This window comes from Podarcis erhardii (assembly GCF_964252035.2).
Source record: "Podarcis erhardii genome assembly, chromosome: 18".
Taxonomy (NCBI): domain Eukaryota; kingdom Metazoa; phylum Chordata; class Lepidosauria; order Squamata; family Lacertidae; genus Podarcis; species Podarcis erhardii.
Genome location: NC_138516.1, coordinates 6,730,563 through 6,749,964, shown reverse-complemented (window position 1 = coordinate 6,749,964; position 19,402 = coordinate 6,730,563). Strand labels below are relative to the sequence as shown.

The following is a 19,402-nucleotide window of genomic DNA, read 5'->3' as shown; positions in this document are numbered from 1 at the left end:
TCTTTTTCCCTCTTTCCAAATGTAAATCCGCAGCTCCTCCGAACACGTTAAATTTTAGTAACGGGGCTCATCACAAGCGGAAGACGCTCGTCGCCCCAGAAATCAACATTTCCCTGGACCAGAGCGAAGGCTCTCTCCTGTCAGATGATTTCCTGGACACGCCGGACGACCTGGACATTAATGTTGATGACATCGAAACCCCCGATGAGACTGATTCTCTTGAGTTCCTGGGGAATGGAAACGAACTGGAATGGGAGGGTAAGTAGAGGGGAATTTAAAAAACCCTCCACAATATTTTATGCATTTTCATACGGCTTCGAGATGATAGCTGAGGGCAAGAAGGAGCTGAAAAAGTTGCCCCCCCCCATGCAAATAGGTGGAATATCACCTACGGACATCACCCACCCTATTAGTACCCCCTATAGTCCTAAAATAGAGGGACGTGGGTAGCGCTGTGGGTTAAACCACAGAGCCTAGGACTTGCCGATCAGAAGGTCGGCGGTTCGAATCCCCACAATGGGGTGAGCTCCCGTTGCTCGGTCCCTGCTCCTGCCAACCTAGGAGTTCGAAAGCATGTCAAAGTTCAAGTAGATAAATAGGTACCGCTCCGGCGGGAAGGGAAACAGCGTTTCCGTGCACTGCTCTGGTTCGCCAGAAGCGGCTTAGTCCTGCTGGCCACATGACCCGGAAGCTGGACGCCGGCTCCCTCGGCCAATAAAGCGAGATGAGCGCTGCAACCCCAGAGTGGGTCACGACTGGACCTAATGGTCAGGGGTCCCTTTAACTTTAAGGTGCTAGTGGACAATATTTATATATATATATATTTATATGTCCCTTAATACTCGTCTCCCAAACACTTTCTGTACAATCGAGCCTTGCTAGCGATGGTCTTTGTGAATTCCCCCCTCAGACGACACTCCTGTGGCCACAGCCAAAAACATGCCGGGAGACAGCGCGGACTTATTTGGAGATGGAGCCGTGGAAGGGGGCAGCGCCACAAACGGCCGCCTGTGGAGAACGGTCATCATTGGGGAGCAAGAACACCGAATTGACCTGCAGATGATCAAGCCGTACATGAAAGTGGTGACACACGGAGGTGAGGAGCCTAAGGGGGGCTTGCATTTATTATTATTATTATTATTATTATTATTATTATTATTATTGCATTCGGGGGGAGGATTTGTGTCGCTGGGTGTGCAAATGGGTCAGTTAAGATGTGCATTTGGCAATACAGTGGTACCTCAGGTTAAGTACTTAATCCGTTCCAGAGGTCCGTACTTAACCTGAAACTGTTCTTAACCAGAAGCACCACTTTAGCTAATGGGGCCTCTTGCTGCTGCCGCTTCGCCGGAGCACAATTTCTGTTCTCAGAAGTATTTGATCCCCTGCTTAATTTGCCCATTTGCCCTCTGACGAAGAAATGACCAGTCCATAATTTTACAGTGGTACCTCGGGTTAAGTACTTAATTCGTTCCGGAGGTCCGTACTTAACCTGAAACTGTTCTTAACCTGAAGCACCACTTTAGCTAATGGGGCCTCCTGCTGCCGCCGGACCATGATTTGTGTTCTCATCCTGAAGCAAAGTTCTTAAACTGAAGCACTATTTCTAGGTTAGGGGAGTCTGTAACCTCAAACGTATGTAACCTGAAGCGGATGTAACCCGAGGTACCACTGTATCCAAGCAAGCAGCATCGGCAGCCAACTCAGCCCAGATACTGATTTGATGGATGGATGGCGGTTAACTGATTGAGGTTGATCCCTGGCAAGACAGAAGTACAGTGGTACCTCAGGTTAAGAACTTAATTCGTCTGTTCTTAACCTGAAACTGTTCTTAACCTGAGGTACCACTTTAGCTAATGGGGCCTCCCGCTGCCGTCGCGCGATTTCTGTTCTCATCCTGAAGCAAAGTTCTTAACCTGAGGTACTAATTCTGGGTTAGCGGAGTCTGTAACCTGAAGCGTCTTTAGCCTGAAGTGTCTGTAACTCAAGGTACCACTGTACTGTTTTCGGAGAACAAGGGGTGAGCAGGTGTGGGGGACTCCCTGGTCCTGAATGGGGTATCTGTGCCCCTGAAGGACCAGGTGTGTAGCCTAGGAGTCATTTTGGACTCACAGCTGTCCATGGAGGAGCAGGTCCATTCTGTGTCCAGGGCAGCTGTCTACCAGCTCCATCTGGTATGCAGGATGAGACCCTCCCTGCCCGCAGACTGTTACCGTGTTTTGTAAACTGCTTTGGGAAGTTGCATACCCCCAAAGCGGTATATAAATGCTCAGGACAAACAAAAACAAAACAAACTCCTATTGCCAGCCCATTCCACGTCCAGCTCAGCTGCCCAACCCACTTTAATTAATTGATGTCTGTTTTTATGCATATTGTGTTGTTTTTATGATGTTAGCTGCTCTGAGCCCAGCCTCGGCCAGGGACGGCGAGATAGAAATAAATTGTATTATTATTATTGTTATTATTATTATTATTATTATTATTATTATTATTATTATTATTACAGTGGTACCTCAGGTTACATTTGCTTCAGGTTACAGACTCCGCTAACCCAGAAATATTACCTCGGGTTAAGAACTTTGCTTCAGGATGAGAACAGAAATCGTGCTCTGGTGGAGCGGCGGCAGCAGGAGACCCCATTAACTAAAGTGGTGCTTCAGGTTAAGAATAGTTTCAGGTTAAGGACGGACCTCTGGAACAAATTAAGTTCTTAACCCGAGGTAGTAAAGGGTAATGGGACCCCTGACCACTAGGTCCAGTCGTGGCCGACTCTGGGGTTGCGGCGCTCATCTCGCTTTACTGGCCGAGGGAGCCGGCGTCCAGCTTCCGGGTCATGTGGCCAGCAGGACTAAGCCGCTTCTGGCGAACCAGAGCAGCGCACGGAAACGCCGTCTACCTTCCCGCCGGAGCGGTACCTATTTATCTACTTGCACTTTGACGTGCTTTCAAACTGCTAGTTTGGCAGGAGCAGGGACCGAGCAACGGGAGCTCACCCCGTCATTGCGGGGATTCGAACCGCCAACCTTCTGATCAGCAAGTCCAAGGCTCTGTGGTTTAACCCACAGCGCCACCCGCGTCCCTAACCTGAGGTACCACTGTATTATTGTTATTTGTTTCCTGTCTGTTTCTCTCTCAGGTTATTACGGGGAAGGACTGAACGCCATCATCGTCTTTGCTGCCTGCTACCTACCGGACAGCAGCCTACCAGATTATCATTACATTATGGAGAACCTTTTCCTGTGAGTGACTTTTTCTTGCCTTCTGCTTGGAACCGAGGAGGGGAAAGTTGCTTTTAAGCTCCATTTGGATTAATTTCCCTTGCACCTCCTTTGCTTGGCCACGTCCGGGTGGTGATGGATTTGTTAAAATCGGGAAGGGTGGCAGTGCTGGGGGGCATTTTGGAAACTGCCCCCATTTCCTTCGAAACACTTGTGCCCCCACAAGGCCAAACTCTGCAAAAGTCATCACCTGGCTATAGCCGGCGATTTCACCAATCCTCATCCCAACATTATTATTTTTATTTTTATTAAAAATTATTCATCCTTTTCAAATTTATACATTTCACTAGTTTTAAAATCATTTAACATTTTGAAACAAGGGCTTCCTTCCTCCTCTTTCTGCGGTTCCTTAAATCAATTTTTAATGTCTACTGCATCTCCAAATTAACTCAATTTACTCATTTATGCATCTACTTTAAATATACACTCTCATAAAACTGCAGGTTATTTTTACAATAACCCTGCCAATGTTTTCATCTGTTTACAATTGATCTGCAAATATTCAGTAAGCCATTTCCATTCTTTTATAAAAAGTTTGCTATCTCGGTGTCTTATTTTTTCTGGTAAGTTTCGCCATTTCTCCTTATTCCGTAAGTTTTTATATCCATTCCTCCTTTGCTGGGGCTTCTGTTTCTTTCCATTTTGGAGCGAGTAACATTCTTGCCGCTGTAGTGGTATACATTAATAAGTTTCTATGCAGTTTGGTTAGTTCTGTCCGTAGAATTCCCAAAAGAAAAGCTTCTGGGTTTTGTTTGTTTTTACAAATGTTATTTTAAACATCCTTTTCAACATCCTTTATTTATTTTTCTGTCTCTGCTGTCACCTCTCCCCTAACCACTAAGTTAGATAATAATCTTCATAATTCAGAGAGAAACAACAAGTCCATTTAGAGCAACTGTGTTTTCATCCTTTGTGCTGAGCATCGTGGTCCATGGATCAGCCTATGTACCCCTTACCAAATGCATTATCTGTGTCTTCATGTATGTACACACAAATGGAGGACGCCCTGGTCCTGAATGGGGTAACTGCGCCCCTGAAGGACCAGGTGCACAGCCTGGGGGTCATTTTGGACTCACAGCTGTCCATGGAGGTGCAAGTCAGTTCTGTGTCCAGGGCGGGTGTCTACCAGCTCCATCTGGCACACGGGCTGAGACCCCTTCTGCCCGCAGACTGTCTCGCCAGAGTGGTGCATGCTCTGGTTATCTCCTGCTTGGACTACTGCCATGCGCTCTACGTGGGGCTACCTTTGAAGGTGACCCGGAAACTACAACTAATCCAGAATGCGGCAGCTAGACTGGTGACTGGGAGTGGCCGCTGTGACCATATAACACCGGTCCTGAAAAACCTACATTGGCTCCCAGGACGTTTCCGAGCACAATTCAAAGTGTTGGTGTTGACCTTTAAAGTGCTAAATGGCCTTGGTCCTTTATACCTGAAGGAGCATCTCCACCCCCATCGTCCAGCCCGGACACCGAGGTCCAGCTCCGAGGGCCTTCTGGTGGTTCCCTCCCTGCGAGAAGCCAAGTTCCAGGGAACCGGGCAGAGGGCCTTCTCGGTGGTGGCACCCGCCCTGTGGAACGCCCTCCCACCAGATGTCAAAGAAATAAATATCTGACTTTTAGAAGACATCTGAAGGAAGCCCTGTTTAGGGAAGCTTTTAATATTTGATGAATCATTGTATTTTAATATTTTGCTGGAAGCTGCCCAGAGTGGCTGGGGAAGCCCAGCCAGATGGGCGGGGTATAAATTATTATTATTATTATTATTATTATTATTATTATTATTATTATTATTAGTTATCTGCTTCTGGTTTTCCAACAGGTATGTGATAAGCAGCTTGGAGTTGCTAGTGGCAGAGGATTATATGATTGTGTACATGAACGGTGCCACGCCACGCCGGAGAATGCCAGGGATCGGCTGGTTGAAAAAATGCTACCAAATGATTGACAGAAGGTGAGGTTTGTGGATTGAGTCCATGACAATGGGCCACGTTTTACAGGGGATGAGGATGACCGTTTACATACATGTGTTTGTGCGTGCGTCAATTTATTTATTTCATAAATTTTATACACCACTAGTCTGTATAAAAACACACCAAACAAACCTTCAAACACATATATTGTAAGAACTGAAGTCTAATAATATTTGCAGATTCAAGATTCCCAACCCCTTATGCAGCTGTAAACTCTTTACCAGAGTCTTCCACTGTCCTGAGTGGAAAACCAGCCAGATGGGTGGGGTATAAATAAATACAGTGGTACCTCAGGTTACATACGCTTCAGGTTACATATGCTTCAGGTTACAGACTCCCCTAACCCAGAAACAGTGCTTCAGGTTAAGAACTTTGCTTCAGGATGAGAACAGAAATCGTGCTCCGTCAGCAGGAGGCCCCATTAGCTAAAGTGGTGCTTCAGGTTAAGAACAGTTTCAGGTTAAGAACAGACCTTCGGAACGGATTAAGTACTTAACCTGAGGTAGCACTGTATTATTATTATTATTATTATTATTATTATTATTATTATTATTATTAGTGACCTAGTTTTACTTCTTGCCTTAGAAATTTGAAACCATTCCTACTGAAGACAGTAGGATTTCTCGCATGTAATCATTTATGCACTTTGATTTAAACAAATTGTCGCTCCAACTTTTGCCCTGTCCACTGGTTTATGTTTTGGCTTAAGTTTCATTAATATTGGTTTATTTTAATTTTAATTTTATCTTCAAATTTTTGATGTGTTTTTTCTAGGTTTTACAATGTATGGCCTCCTTGCTGAAGTCTAATAAATAAGTCTGAGGGTTAAAAAAAAGATAAAACAGTAAAATTGAGGGGAGGGGAAATCACAACTATTATTTAAAAATGTTTTCCAAACTTAGGTTTCCAGCTGTTTTGGGACTACATTATCTCTAGCTAGCTGGACTAGTAGTCAGGGGTGATGGCAGTAGAGATATGAGATGATCAGAACCCTCCGAATTTGAAGCATAGAAAGTCCTATTAAAAAAAAGTATAATTTGGCTGAATATTTGGATTATTTGATATGCATATGTCTAATTTGGAATATTTAATGTGATTTGATTGGCTTGTTAAAGTGGAAAATTTAATAAAAATTGGTTTTTTTTAAAAAAAAAGTAGTCAGGGGTGATGGGATTTGTAGTGCAAAAACAGCTGGAGACCAAGTTTGGGAAACCCTGATTTAAAACTTATTGGAAGGGTTCAAATATTACTTGCAAAGATATGCAAGAGAAATTGTGTGTGTGTGTATACATATACATACATATTTGGAAATCAAGAAAAAAAATCTTGAGAAGCCTGTCTGCTTCTCCCAGAGCTTCGCGGGGCTGCCGGGGGAAGCCCGGGTTTACCCCCCCCCCCCAGCCCCAAGAGCAAAGAAGCCAAGACTGCGAGCGGGATGGATCCCTCTCGCTGTCTTGGCTTCCTCTTTGGCCCCGTGCAACCTCTCTGGCCAGGAGAGGCTGCGGGCAGCTATGGCAATACCCCCACCTCCTCGTAGAAAAGCCCACAGGAGCTGCGCAATACCCCCACCTCCTCGTAGAAAAGCCCACAGGAGCTGCTCCCTTTAAGGAGCGTGCAGTTCCTGCAGGCTTTTCTACGAGGAGGGAGAAGGGACTTTTCCTGCCTGCCTCCCCCCTGCATTCGCTCCATAAGACGCACACACATTTCCCCTTACTTTTTAGGAGGGGAAAAGTGCATCTTATGGAGCAAAAAATATGATAGATGATAGATAGATAGATAGATAGATAGATAGATAGATAGATAGATAGATAGATGATAGATAGGTAGATAGATGATAGATAGATAGATAGATAGATAGATAGATAGATAGATAGATAGATAGATAGATAGATGATAGAGATAGATAGATAGATAGATAGATAGATAGATAGATAGATAGATAGATAGATAGATAGATAGATGATAGATAGATAGATTAGATAGATAGATAGATAGATAGATAGATAGATAGATAGATAGATGATAGATAGATATAGATGATAGATAGATAGATTTAGAGATAGATAGATGGGATGTGGGTGGCACTGTGGGTTAAACCACCGAGCCTAGGTCTTGCCGATCAGAAGGTCGGAGGTTCGAACCACCGCGATAGGGTGAGCTCCCGTTGCTCGGTCCCTGCTCCTGCCCACCTAGCAGTTTGAAAGCACGTCAAAGTGCAAGTAGATAAATAGGTACCACTCCGGCGGGAAAGTAAACGGCGTTTCCGTGCGCTGCTCTGGTTTGACAGAAGCGGCTTAGTCCTGCTGGCCACATGACCCGGAAGCTGTACGCCGGCTCCCTCAGCCAATAAAGCGAGATGAGCGCCGCAACCCCAGAGTCGGCCACGACTGGACCTAATGGTCTGGGGTCCCTTTACCTTTACCTATATATAGATATATGGCAAGGGTCACCAATGTTGTTGGACTCCAAGTCCCATCATTCCTGACCATTGATCATACTGGCAGGGGCTGATGGGAGATGGAGTCCAACAACATCTGGCATACAGATTCACTAGCTTTTTTTTAAAAAAAAAAACCCTCATTTTTACACAGTAAAATAGAAAGCTTCCAGAATCTGAGGGAGAGGAGAAATTAAATTGATATTGTGTTTGGGTATGAAGGTTTGTATCTGGCGCAGAACTAATGCACGACCAAAGGCAACTGCTCATATCTGTTCTTACACCTCCCTGCCTTCTGTTTTTTATCACAGGTTGCGGAAAAACCTGAAAGCGCTGATAATCGTTCACCCGTCGTGGTTCATTCGAACGGTCCTGGCTATATCGAGGCCGTTCATCAGGTATGAGCAGCCGAGAGGATAGCTGCCTTGAAGCCGGTTAAACATGTCTGACGCCTCTCTGGGTGGTTTAGACTACAACTTCCATCAAGCCCCAGCCAGCACGATGGGAGTTGTAGTCCAAAACATCTTTCTCTAAATTTAGCCCACCCCTCATGCTCCAAAGACCGCTAAGAGAAGTCCCAGCATGATGGATGCAGGTCCTGCTATCCAAATATAAGGCAAATGGTTCGTCAGGCGAGCGTTCACATAACAAGTCAACGATTTCCATTGATTCTTATGAGGAAATTTCTAATGCGTTCCCGACCGTGGAATTTTGACCCCAAAATGATGGAAAACCTGGGCAAACCCTAGGAAACCCTCTGGAACCTTGTAAAGGGCAAACAAGGGAGAAATGCTCTCTTATTTTCCCTCTCTCTCCCTGTTCCTCCCAGGAGTTTCTGGCAAAATGGTTTCAGCAGACCAGCAAAACCCAAAAAGACTTGTTTAAGTCTGCTTATTTATTTACAGCATCACATACAGGTCTGGCCATTTGGATATCTGAATCTGCAGTGTGTATAGTGATGTTTAGTTACTAATTCCTCACGTTTGGATAAGTGAATTTTCGCATGATGACCTCTTTCGCAGAATTGCAGAGTTGGAAGGGACCGTGAGGGTCATCTAGTCCAATGCAGGAATATTTTGCCCAACATGGGGCTCAAACCCACGACCCACATGTACAACCTTTCAAACCAAGGTAGCATGGTAGCTTAATGAATCAGAGACGGACCGAGAGAACCCCAACTTCAAACTCTATGTAGTCACAATTTCTCACACTAACCTGTTTTGTGAAGATAAATGGGGGAAGCCATCAGGATAGAATACTAAGAGGAATAACATAATAATGGGTTGCAGTCAACTATTTTTACTAAAGAGTAGACCCATTGAAATTAATGGACCATAGTTGGTCATGTCCATCAATGGCTCTACTCTGAGTAGGATTAACATTTGAGTCAGCCCGATGATCATAATAATAGGTTGGATTCAGTGTTAGCCCTAGTATGAGACCCACGAAAATTGATGGACAAGACGTTAATTTCAGTGGGTCTACTCTGAGTAGGGCTTCGTTGGCTACAACCAGGTGGGGATGGTTCTGTATCATTGGATGCTAAATATAACATTTGCATTCCAGAAATTCTAGAACAAGGTTTACCAGACCTTTTTTCTTCTCCCTGCAAATGACCCCCGTTCTGAACTTCACTCTCTATATGAAAGCAGTTTCACGCCACCACCCCAAGTGGTTGACTTTCAAGGGGGTCCAGGGTTAATTGCAACACCATGCAAAGGCCACACTGTGGCCCCCGTGGCAGTAAACAAAAGATCAAATGAAAAGAATGGCTTACCAGTTAGAATCTTTAATAATCACAGTGCAAGAACAAAGAACACATCTTCTAGAAATGGCGGTGATCCTAGTTAAGGGTCGCTTCCCCCCTCTCAATCCATTCCTATTAATCTATGTCACTCCTATGTCTTGTAATCTGAGTTTGTACCCGCTGCACTTTCAGTTCTAACACTTTCTGAGCTCTCCGTGTCTTTGGAGAAGGAGGGTGGATGCTGCCCAGAGACTGTGAATCTGTTAACTCTCTCTCTCTCCCAGTGTTTCTTCTAGCTGTTCCCCATCCAGTGTTTCCTAGCTTCTGCCTTCTGAACTATGCCCCTCTGCAAACCGCTGCTCCAAATCTATACTGTCCTCCTGCTCCTGGGAAGAATCAGGATCAGGGGGAGAGGGTGGCTCCCACTGTTCCCCCTCAGTGCAGCCCTCTTCAGTACGGTCCCTGACACACACTAAGCTAGATTTTAGAAAAAGCAAAATGTGTGGCTGTCGGAGAAGCTGTGCCTAATATGTGGAAATACTCTTTCCTAGTGTGAAATTCATCAATAAAATCCAGTACGTTCATACCTTGGAGGAACTATCACAGAGCATCCCCATGGAACATGTCCAGATTCCGGACTGTATCCTACAGTAAGTATTGGGCGATACCTTGAAACAGCATTGTTTTCCTGCACTCTCTTTCCTTTTATTCTGTGATTCATATACTACTTCTTCTTTGGTAATCACTCATAGCCGAGTAAGATTGTCTTCCATAATATTAGTTCCCTGGTGGGAGTTTGGGATCACGGTGTGGATTTTCCAAGCGTGCCTTCCTCTTAGCATATCTCCCTTGCGTTCTGAGTACGAAAAGCTGGGCCTGTCGCTCAACATCCCAAAAACTAAAGTGCCGCACCAACATGTATAAATTCCATTTACATATTTTCTTTTACCTTACTTTCTAGACCTCCTCATACCACCCTTTCTTATATTCCAGTTCACAATTATTTGTTCAGCAAGTCCTCACCATTAGATCTTTTACTTAATTCAAATCCTTAATTTCTATCTCTTAAGCATTACAGCTGAAAGCCACTTAGCTGCCATCCAACATCCCTCTAACATTCCTTAATTTTGCAATGTTTCTGTAAATAGTCTTTGAACTTCTTCCAGTCTTCTGCAGCGCCACAAATCCAACTCAATAGTGTAACGTTTGAAAATGTCGATCACTTCTCCTACCTAGGCAGTTATCTTTCCACAAGGGTCAACATTGATGCTGAAATCCAGCATCGCCTGAGCTCTGCGAGTGCGGCTTTCTCCCGATTGAAGTGCAGAGTGTTTGAGGACAGGGACATTCTCAGGGAAACCAAAATGCTTGTTTACAAGGCTATTGTACCACCAACCTTACTGTATGCTTGTGAAACATGGACCACTTACAGAACGCCATCTCCAACTCCTCAGAAGATTCCATCAACGGTGTCTCTGAAAAATCTTACACATCACTTGGGAAGACAGGCAAACTAGTATCAGTGATTCATATACAATGAAGGGTGGTTGGAGGGGCCAAGAGGGGCCTGGACACATATGTGACATGTATGTGACATGTAATTCTACTCTTATTGATCCAAAGCAGAACTCCAACGTAGAGTTAGCAGAGTAAAAACACGTTGCAAGATTCACAAAAAATAGACCAGAGGCAATTGTATTTCATCCAGTGTGCAAGGTCAGAGAATTCCAACCAAAAATGGAAAAGCTAGCAGAAGCAGTTCCCATGCTCATCCGTGATTAGGAACAGAAACCAGTCAACGCATGTTGTTTTGTCCTTTGCTTTACATTGGAATGAATTTAAGTTATGTAAGAGACACGGGTGGCACTGTGGGTTAAACCACAGAGCCTAGGACTTGCCGATCAGAAGGTCGGCGGTTCAGATCGCCGCGATGGGGTGAGCTCCAGTTGCTCAGTCCCTGCTCCTGCCAACCTAGCAGTTCGAAAGCACGTCAAAGTGCAAGTAGATAAATAGGTACTGCTCCGGCGGGAAGGTAAACAGCGTTTCCGTGCGCTGCTCTGGTTTGCCAGAAGCGGCTTAAACCTGCTGGCCACATGACCCAGAAGCTGTACGCCGGCTCCCTCGGCCAGTAAAGTGAGATGAGCCCTGCAACCCCAGAGTCGGCCACGACTGGACCTAATGGTCAGGGGTCCCTTTACCTTTAAAGGTAAAGGTAAAGGTAAAGGTACCCCTGCCTGTACGGGCCAGTCTTGCCAGACTCTAGGGTTGTGCGCTCATCTCACTCTATAGGCCGGGAGCCAGCGCTGTCCGCAGACACTTCCGGCTCACGTGGCCAGCGTGACAAGCTGCATCTGGCGAGCCAGCGCAGCACAAGGAACGCCATTTACCTTCCCACTGGTAAGCGGTCCCTATTTATCTACTTGCACCCGGAGGTGCTTTTGAACTGCTAGGTTGGCAGGCGCTGGGACCGAGCAACGGGAGCGCACCCCGTTGCGGGGATTCGAACCGCCGACCATGCGATCGGCAAGTCCTAGGCGCTGAGGTTTTACGCATAGCGCCACCCGCGTCCCTCTACCTTTACGTCACATTAAACAGTGGACAGCGTGGCAGATAACGTAGTACTTCAAACAAACCGAAATGAAGCAGGACAGGAAAAGCGTTGGTTGCGACAAACTCAGATCGCAGGTTTCTTATGTCTCCAACAGCTTTGTTTCGTTGGCAGTATGTTCATTTGCAATTTGTCGCTTATTGGGAATTTGTTCCTATGGTTGGTTTTAAGCCGGTTGTGAACCATGGTTTTTTCACAGTTCTAAACACTTTGTTTCAGGTTTGAAGAAGAGCGGAACAGAGCGAGAAAAGAAAGGTAGGTTTTTCCCTTTTCGTGTATGCTAGGGAAGAGGCCATTATCACACAGTTGCCCAGGGTATATTGTCATTTTACATTGTTCCTTCAGGCAAAACCGGCTATTTCAAAATGCATTTTATCCCTAACAGGGCAGAAGAGAAACAGGACACAACTGTGAGAGAGAGGTAAGTCTCTTTCCATGTTATTGCGGATGCATTATATCAGGGGAAAATGGTTTGCAAAACTCTGTATATTAGGCAAAATTGCATACAGACATGTCTATTAGGATTCCCACCCCCACCCCCTAAAATACTGATGAATTTTCAGGAGAATTCATTTTTTAAACACACATACACACAAAGCATAGGCGCCGACTCCATGGGGCCTGAGGGGGCTCCGCCCCCCCAATAATTTAAGAAAATTATTAGTTATATTATGCTTTGTAAAATCACAAAATTATGTTGGTATTTTTTATTTTCCTTGTTTGACGATAGTTACCTTTTAAAATACATTCAGTAATGAGTTAAAACAAAGCCACTCCCGATCTAGAGAGGGGGTGGGGTTGCGGGCTCTCGACCCATCAACAATCTCGCGGGGCTGGCGTCAGCCCTGCGAGAAGCGGGGATTCCCCCTAGCTCATTAATATTCACCGCCCACGGCGGCAGCCAATCGGCTGCCGCAAAGGGCGGGCCCTCACAGGTTCACTTAAGGTCGGGGCAGCCCGGGGCTCGCCCCTTTCGTTCCCCCAGCAGCAGCGGTTTGGAGGTCTTGGGCCCCCCCAATATTTTTTATAAGTCGGTATGGGCCCCCGCCCCCCCCAATATTTTTTATAAGTCGGCGCCCCTGACACAAAGTAATGTGGAAATGAAGTGAAATGAACTTTAGATTGGAAACATGAAAAACGGAGAGAAACCAAAATTGATAGATTCACCCACTGTATTTTTCGCTCTATAAGACGCACCAGACCACAAGACGCACCTAGTTTTTGGAGGAGGAAAACAAGGGGAAAAAATATTCTGAATCTCAGAAACCAGAACAGCAAGAGGGATCGCTGCGCAGTGAAAGCAGCAATCCCTCTTGCTGTTCTGGCTTCTGGGATAGCTGCGCAGCCTGCACTCGCTCCATAAGACGCACACACATTTCCCCTTACTTTTTAGGAGGGAAAAAGGGAGTCTTATAGAGCAAAAAATATGGTAACTTTAAATTGAATGCTTACATTGTTTTGTGTACTGACTTCCCTGCACAGTGTTCAAACCCTTTAATATATCAGACTCTTATCTATGACAGAAATCTGTCTAATGGAATTACTTTATCGTTTTTCTTCCGCTGTTCCTATCTTGAATCCAGCCCACGACTGACTGTAGTTTTTCTTCAAAGAGTCTTAAGGGGAAATTTCTAATGCATTCCTGACCACAGAGTTTTACCCCCCAATTTTACCCTCCAAGTGACGGGGGGGGGGGGGGAATCCAGAAAAACACTCTGAAACCTTGCAAAAGGCAAACAAGGAAGGGGGGAAAATGCTCTCTTCTTTGTCCGATCCCCCCGCTCCATGGTTTCTGGTGAAATGGCTGCCACAGACTAGCAAAACACAAAAATATTAAGACTTGTTTAAGGCTGCTTATTTATTTGCAGTGCTATCTGCAGATCTGTTTGGAAATCTGGATATCTGAAACTGTGGTGTGTATAGCTAGGTTTGGGTACCAATTTTCTGTTGTTTGGATAAGTGAATTTTCATACACGGAGCATTTGGGTAGCGGCACCTTTATATATCTGCTTGAAGAAGTCATGGTCCGATCTGAAAAATACAAATATTTAGGTTGCAAAACTATAAAAATAAAGAAAAATTAAGTTTGCAAAACATGTGGTTAGGGTAGATCAACTTGTCAGTGTCCACTTATCTCCAGTGTAAATATGACATATCGGCAAAAGTCGGAAATCGAAAGATAACTATAGCATGTACACAAAAATTGATTTCAGATTTGAAATCGGCATTGAAAGAACATATAAGAACAGTTGAAAAATCTCATGCAACAGAAAATGGGGTGGGGGGGAAATGTTCCCCAGTGTTTTCAGCTGCTGTTCACTATAATGGGTGTTCTCAGTTGTCTTTTATGGCAGCAAACTTTCCTAAAATCAAAAATTTTCACGGGATCTTTCACAGGATCTCAGAATAGGGCTTTCTGGGGGGGAACAAACCACCCCACTCAATACAGCAGATATGATTGGTGTTCATTGTTGCAGTTTTCAGTCTGCAAACTGTACATAACTGCATTGCATAATTTGCATGGAATTTCCTTTGTGTTGAAATGAAAGGTGTGGAATAATGTACTGATTACATAAGTAATTATGTAAAATTCAGCCAGAGCAGACAGCAGGACAACAATTCATATAGGGCATAATCTAACTAAATTCTACTTAGAGCAGACCAGGGCCGGATTTTGGTTTGATGAGGCCCTAAGCTACTGAAGGTAATGGGGCCCTTTATATGTCCAGGCGCCAACAACAAATTGCCGCTTTTTTGTGTTGAATATATGCTAGACGGTCATTTATGGACCTAATAGGTATCTCAAGCCATTTGCACACGTTGTCATGCAAGCAGTCCATGCAGAATGAAGGCACCCTATATATAGAAATGAGCGAACGAGTGATATTTTAGGGAGCAGGCTCGCAGGCGGGGCCCATGACTTACATCCTAGGAGCCTACACAACACCAAACACTGTTGCTGTATGTAGGTTTTATTATATTTGTTTTTTATCTTATACAGTGGTTCCCCGCAAGACAAATGCCTCGCAAGACAGAAAACCCACTAGACTTAAGGGTTTTCCGCTTTGGAGGCGCTTCGCAAAACGAATTTCCCTATGGGCTTGCTTCGCAAGACGAAAATGTCTTGCGAGTTCCTGCGATTTTCCCCCCCCCTTTCCCCCCTTTTTCTAAGCCGCTAAGCCGCTTATCAGCTGATCCGCTAAGCCGATAAACCGCTAAGCCGCTAATAGCGCTAATCCGTCAAGCCGTCAATGGGCTTGCTTCGCAAGACGAAAAAACTGCTAGACGAAGAGACTCGCAGAACGGATTAATTTCGTCATGCGAGGCACCACTGTATTTTGGAAATGTACACCCAGGGGGTTTTTTTATTTAATTTGGGGGGGGGGCGAAAGAGTGGGGCCCTAAGCTATAGCTTGTTTAGCTTATACGTAAACCTGGCACTGGAGCAGACCCCTGAAATGAATGCATCTTAATTAGTCGCAACCTTTAATTTCAATGGATCTTAATTAGTCGCAACCTTTAATTTCAATGGGTATAGGATGAATGTTGGATAGTTTTTGCCAGAAGATGAACTGCATCAGAATGGAGCCAGGGCTGCATGCAACAAATATGGGACAGAACAGAAATTGATGCTCTTACATCCCCAGTGCATTTTTTTAAAAATAATAATAATATATTTCTTCTTGAGAGATACTGCAGACATTCCTTATTTTAAATCAACTCAACCCATTAAGAGTCCCCTAGAACAGGTTTACTAATCCACTTGTAATATTCTGCCTCTTCAGATAATAATAATAATAATAATAATAATAATAATAATAATAATAATAATAATAAATGTTATTTATATCCCGCCCTCCCCAGCCGATGCCGGGCTCAGAGCGGCTAACACCAGTAAAATGATAAAACATTATAAAATCATTTCATTATAAAATTAATTCCAATCAGATTAATGGCAACCATTGGGCTAGAGTTCTGTGAGGATTGCCAAAGGAGGGAGTCAGGCTGTGCCCTGGCCGAAGGCTTGGTGGAACAGCTCTGTCTTGCAGGCCCTGCGGAAAGATGTCAAGTCCCGCAGATGCAGGGACAAGTCCCGTAGATGCAGAACTACGAGGTTTAACAAGCATACACCGTTTTCTAAATTTATTTACTATTTTGTCTGTCTTCCCAAACAGGCCTACACTGCCAGCAGAGGATCAGGAAACAAGGTGTGGGTTTGTTTTATTTATTTATTTTTAATCACATTCAGAATTTAGTTACCTACCGTTTACCTAAACCCCTGAGCCTCTTGGGCTTGCCGATCATAAGGTCGGCAGTTCGAATCCCCACGACGGGGTGAGCTCCCGTTGCTCTGCCCCAGCTCCTGCCAACTTAGCAGTTCGAAAGCACACCAGTGCAAGTAGATAAATAGGTACCCCTGTGGCGGGAAGGTAAACGCCATTTCCGTGCGCTCTGGTTTCCATCACGGTGTCCCGTTGCGCCACAAGCGGTTTCGTCCTGCTGGCCACATGATCCAGAAAGCTGTCTGTGGTCAAACGCTGGCTCCCTCGGCCTGAAAGCGAGATGAGCGCCGCAACCCCATAGTCGCCTTTGACTGGACTTAACCGTCCAGGGGTTCTTCACCTTTTACCTATACACCCACAATAAAACACCAGTCTAGAGGGACCCTTGATAACTGACAATCAGCAGTCTCTTAAGTATTCACTGGGCCTGTGTGGTGTAGTGGTTAAGAGCAGTGGACTCGTAATCTGGTGAACTGGGTTCGCTTCCCCGCTCCTCCACCTGCAGCTGCTGGGTGACCTTGGGCCAGTCACACTTCTCTGAAGTCTCTTAGCCCCACTCACCTCACAGAGTGTTTGTTGTGGGGGAGGAAGGGAAGGGAGATTGTTAGCTGCTTTGAGACTCCTTCGGGTAGTGATAAAGCGGGATATCCAATCCAAACTCTTCTTCTTCTCTCTCCTTCCACCATTTAGCATGTCCTGAATCAAGGCAAGACCACATAGACCTAAAGAACGACCCAGACCGATGCATTTCCCGTTGTAAAATGACCTTCCTGGTGTTAAGACCACACGACCATCCTCAGTTCCATCCAACCAAGGAATCAGCCTTTCTGTCTTTGCCTAAAAGGTATTCCATTGCACACAAGAACGAACTTTCCAGCAAAGGCTCTGAGAGATGCAAGCACCTTCCATCTTTAAAAAGCAACAACGTCAGGATATTACAAAATCCAGCCTAAAATGGAGAACTCCGGTTTATACATCGAAAGCCTCCTCCGTTTGGTTGCTGCGGGTCAGCATAGCGACATCGGGATGGAAAAGCACACATCCATTCTGAATTCCTTGCCGGACGCATCTGAAAGGAAACTGTTGCTCTGTGCATTCATTGGGTCAGGAAGAACCGCGAAAGCAAACTTTTGTCCCCTTCTGAATGAAGTTTCTGCATGCCTGTTCCAGTATAGATACAGAGCACCTACCTGGGTTTTTTTTGCCTCATCCGTTTCCCAAATGCACCCTTGGCACTATTTTTTTTTTTACCACTTGAGCTCATGGTGAAGTCTCACACGGGAAATGATGTACAGATCATTTTTTATTTTTTGCATCCTCTCTCCTGAATGGGTCTGTCCCTGACTGTTGGGTGCCAGATATCACCAGTGTTGTAACAATGCCCATTCATACACTAGTCAGTGTAAAGATGCAAATATACTCACATGGTGGTGGGATCTGAACGGTTTTAGTCAGTTTCAGAACACTGGTCAATCGCCTCCCCCCGAATTCTGCCTCCAAACATGTGAGGCAAGATGCAAGCACATGAAAACACAGTCCATATCTCCTCAAGCAAGGAGAAGGGAGATCTTGAGTCAGATGGTCAGATTAGAAAGTGCACACATTTAGAACAGGAAAATAAATACGCAACATGACTTAAAAGCACTTTTTCCTAAAGCCACATATGTATGTATACCCATCTTCCGCCCTAATGAACATGGGAGTGGCTCCCATTTTATCCTAGAAAAACGACAGCAAAACCCTGCAAGACGTTTAGGGTAGGTTGAAAGATCACAGCTGAGTAGAAATTTGAACCCAGGTCTCTGTGCTTAGAATCACACGATCCTGACGTTGCAGGACAGGAAGGCAATTCACTCAAACAAAATCTTGGGATCAGGGGAAAAGGTGATGCATGCACACCCATGCACACACTTAGATTTAATCTATGCACTTAAAATGTGATCCAGTCATTTCGATCCAAGAAGAACAGAAAACCCTGGAGTCCACATTCAGATAGTTGCTGTTTTGGTTGTCCATACAGTTCCACACCAGAGGGCAGCAGTGGCAAAATTACATGTGCAAGCTTGATTTCCCGGGGAGTCTTCAAAATGCCAGCGTAACAGAAGGCATCCTTTGCTTTCGTGTGTCTGCAGAGGAGCGTGGGACAGCTGGCTTGCCCGTTTTTCTTCTCATTTGATACGTAACACCTCACCCTGAACAAGTAGGCAGGAGAGCTTGCGACGTAATGGGGATCGATCTTCAACAATGGCTTTAAAGGACTGGTCTGTTTCGTTTGCAAAAGAAAGGAATCTAGCCCTATCTGCGGAAGCTTTGGGAATGTCTTCTTTGCATAGCAGAGTGCGTGAGTTCCTGAACACTTCAATCATACCTCTCTACTGACAATGGAAGTAGAACCCTTACCCCATAGAGCCCTATGGGGTCACCTTACGAGCAGATGTGTTCACAACTGCAAATGATCAAACATCTGGGAAATGTATGGTTCGCAATCATTTCTAAAAACTTCTCTCTCTCTCTTTTGTGGACGGAACATTTACAAAAGCAAAGAGAGCTGCAAAGACATCTATCAGTTTGGATATGAAATAATCTCAACTGGATTTTTTGAAAGTGCATTTTAAGCCGGGAGGGAGGGGGAGAAAACATGACAGCTGATACGCGTATATCAGGATATGCTGGGAACTGCATTGAGGAGTGTTTACATGCACTTCCACTATTCTACAAAGAGAAACGTGGAACGTATTGGCAGTCTCCAAAAAGACTCCTTCAAGACCACAGATTTGCACATCCTTCTCTGGAAACAAATGGGGTGACAATTCTTTGTGATATCTTTGCCGGTTTATCTATGCTTGGTTTTAAAAGGACGTGTTTGCCTTGTGATCGTGGGCACCAGAGGGAAGAATATGGGACTGCTTGATTTTAAAGCAGGGATCTGTGGCACTGCAGATGTTGGGACTACATACCCCATCATCCTTGACCATTGCCCAAGTTGGCTAAAGCTGTTGGGACTTGCAGTCTGACATCATCTGGAGGGTCAAGTGTTCCCCTGTCCCTGGGTTACTGCTAAAGAGGAGGAAATGTGT

The 19,402-nt window shown here is 44.9% G+C and overlaps 1 protein-coding gene across 2 annotated transcripts in view; it reads left to right on the top strand.

Annotated features, from left to right (window-relative positions):
- The window catches only part of ATCAY (ATCAY kinesin light chain interacting caytaxin), a 32,400-nt gene extending 13,445 nt beyond the window's left edge, over positions 1–18,955 (top strand). The window contains exons 4-13 of one of the 2 annotated variants that reach the window (XM_081846364.1): positions 34–258; positions 911–1,096; positions 3,137–3,239; positions 5,100–5,231; positions 7,999–8,085; positions 9,986–10,084; positions 12,262–12,297; positions 12,428–12,463; positions 16,218–16,250; positions 17,016–18,955. In XM_081846364.1, coding sequence (XP_081702490.1) covers positions 34–258; positions 911–1,096; positions 3,137–3,239; positions 5,100–5,231; positions 7,999–8,085; positions 9,986–10,084; positions 12,262–12,297; positions 12,428–12,463; positions 16,218–16,250; positions 17,016–17,025 — 947 coding nt within the window. In that variant the 3' untranslated portion in view covers positions 17,026–18,955. The remainder of the gene's footprint in view (positions 1–33; positions 259–910; positions 1,097–3,136; positions 3,240–5,099; positions 5,232–7,998; positions 8,086–9,985; positions 10,085–12,261; positions 12,298–12,427; positions 12,464–16,217; positions 16,251–17,015) is intronic. The other variant, XM_081846365.1, reaches the window with a different exon arrangement.
- Positions 18,956–19,402: the final 447 nt, after the last annotated feature.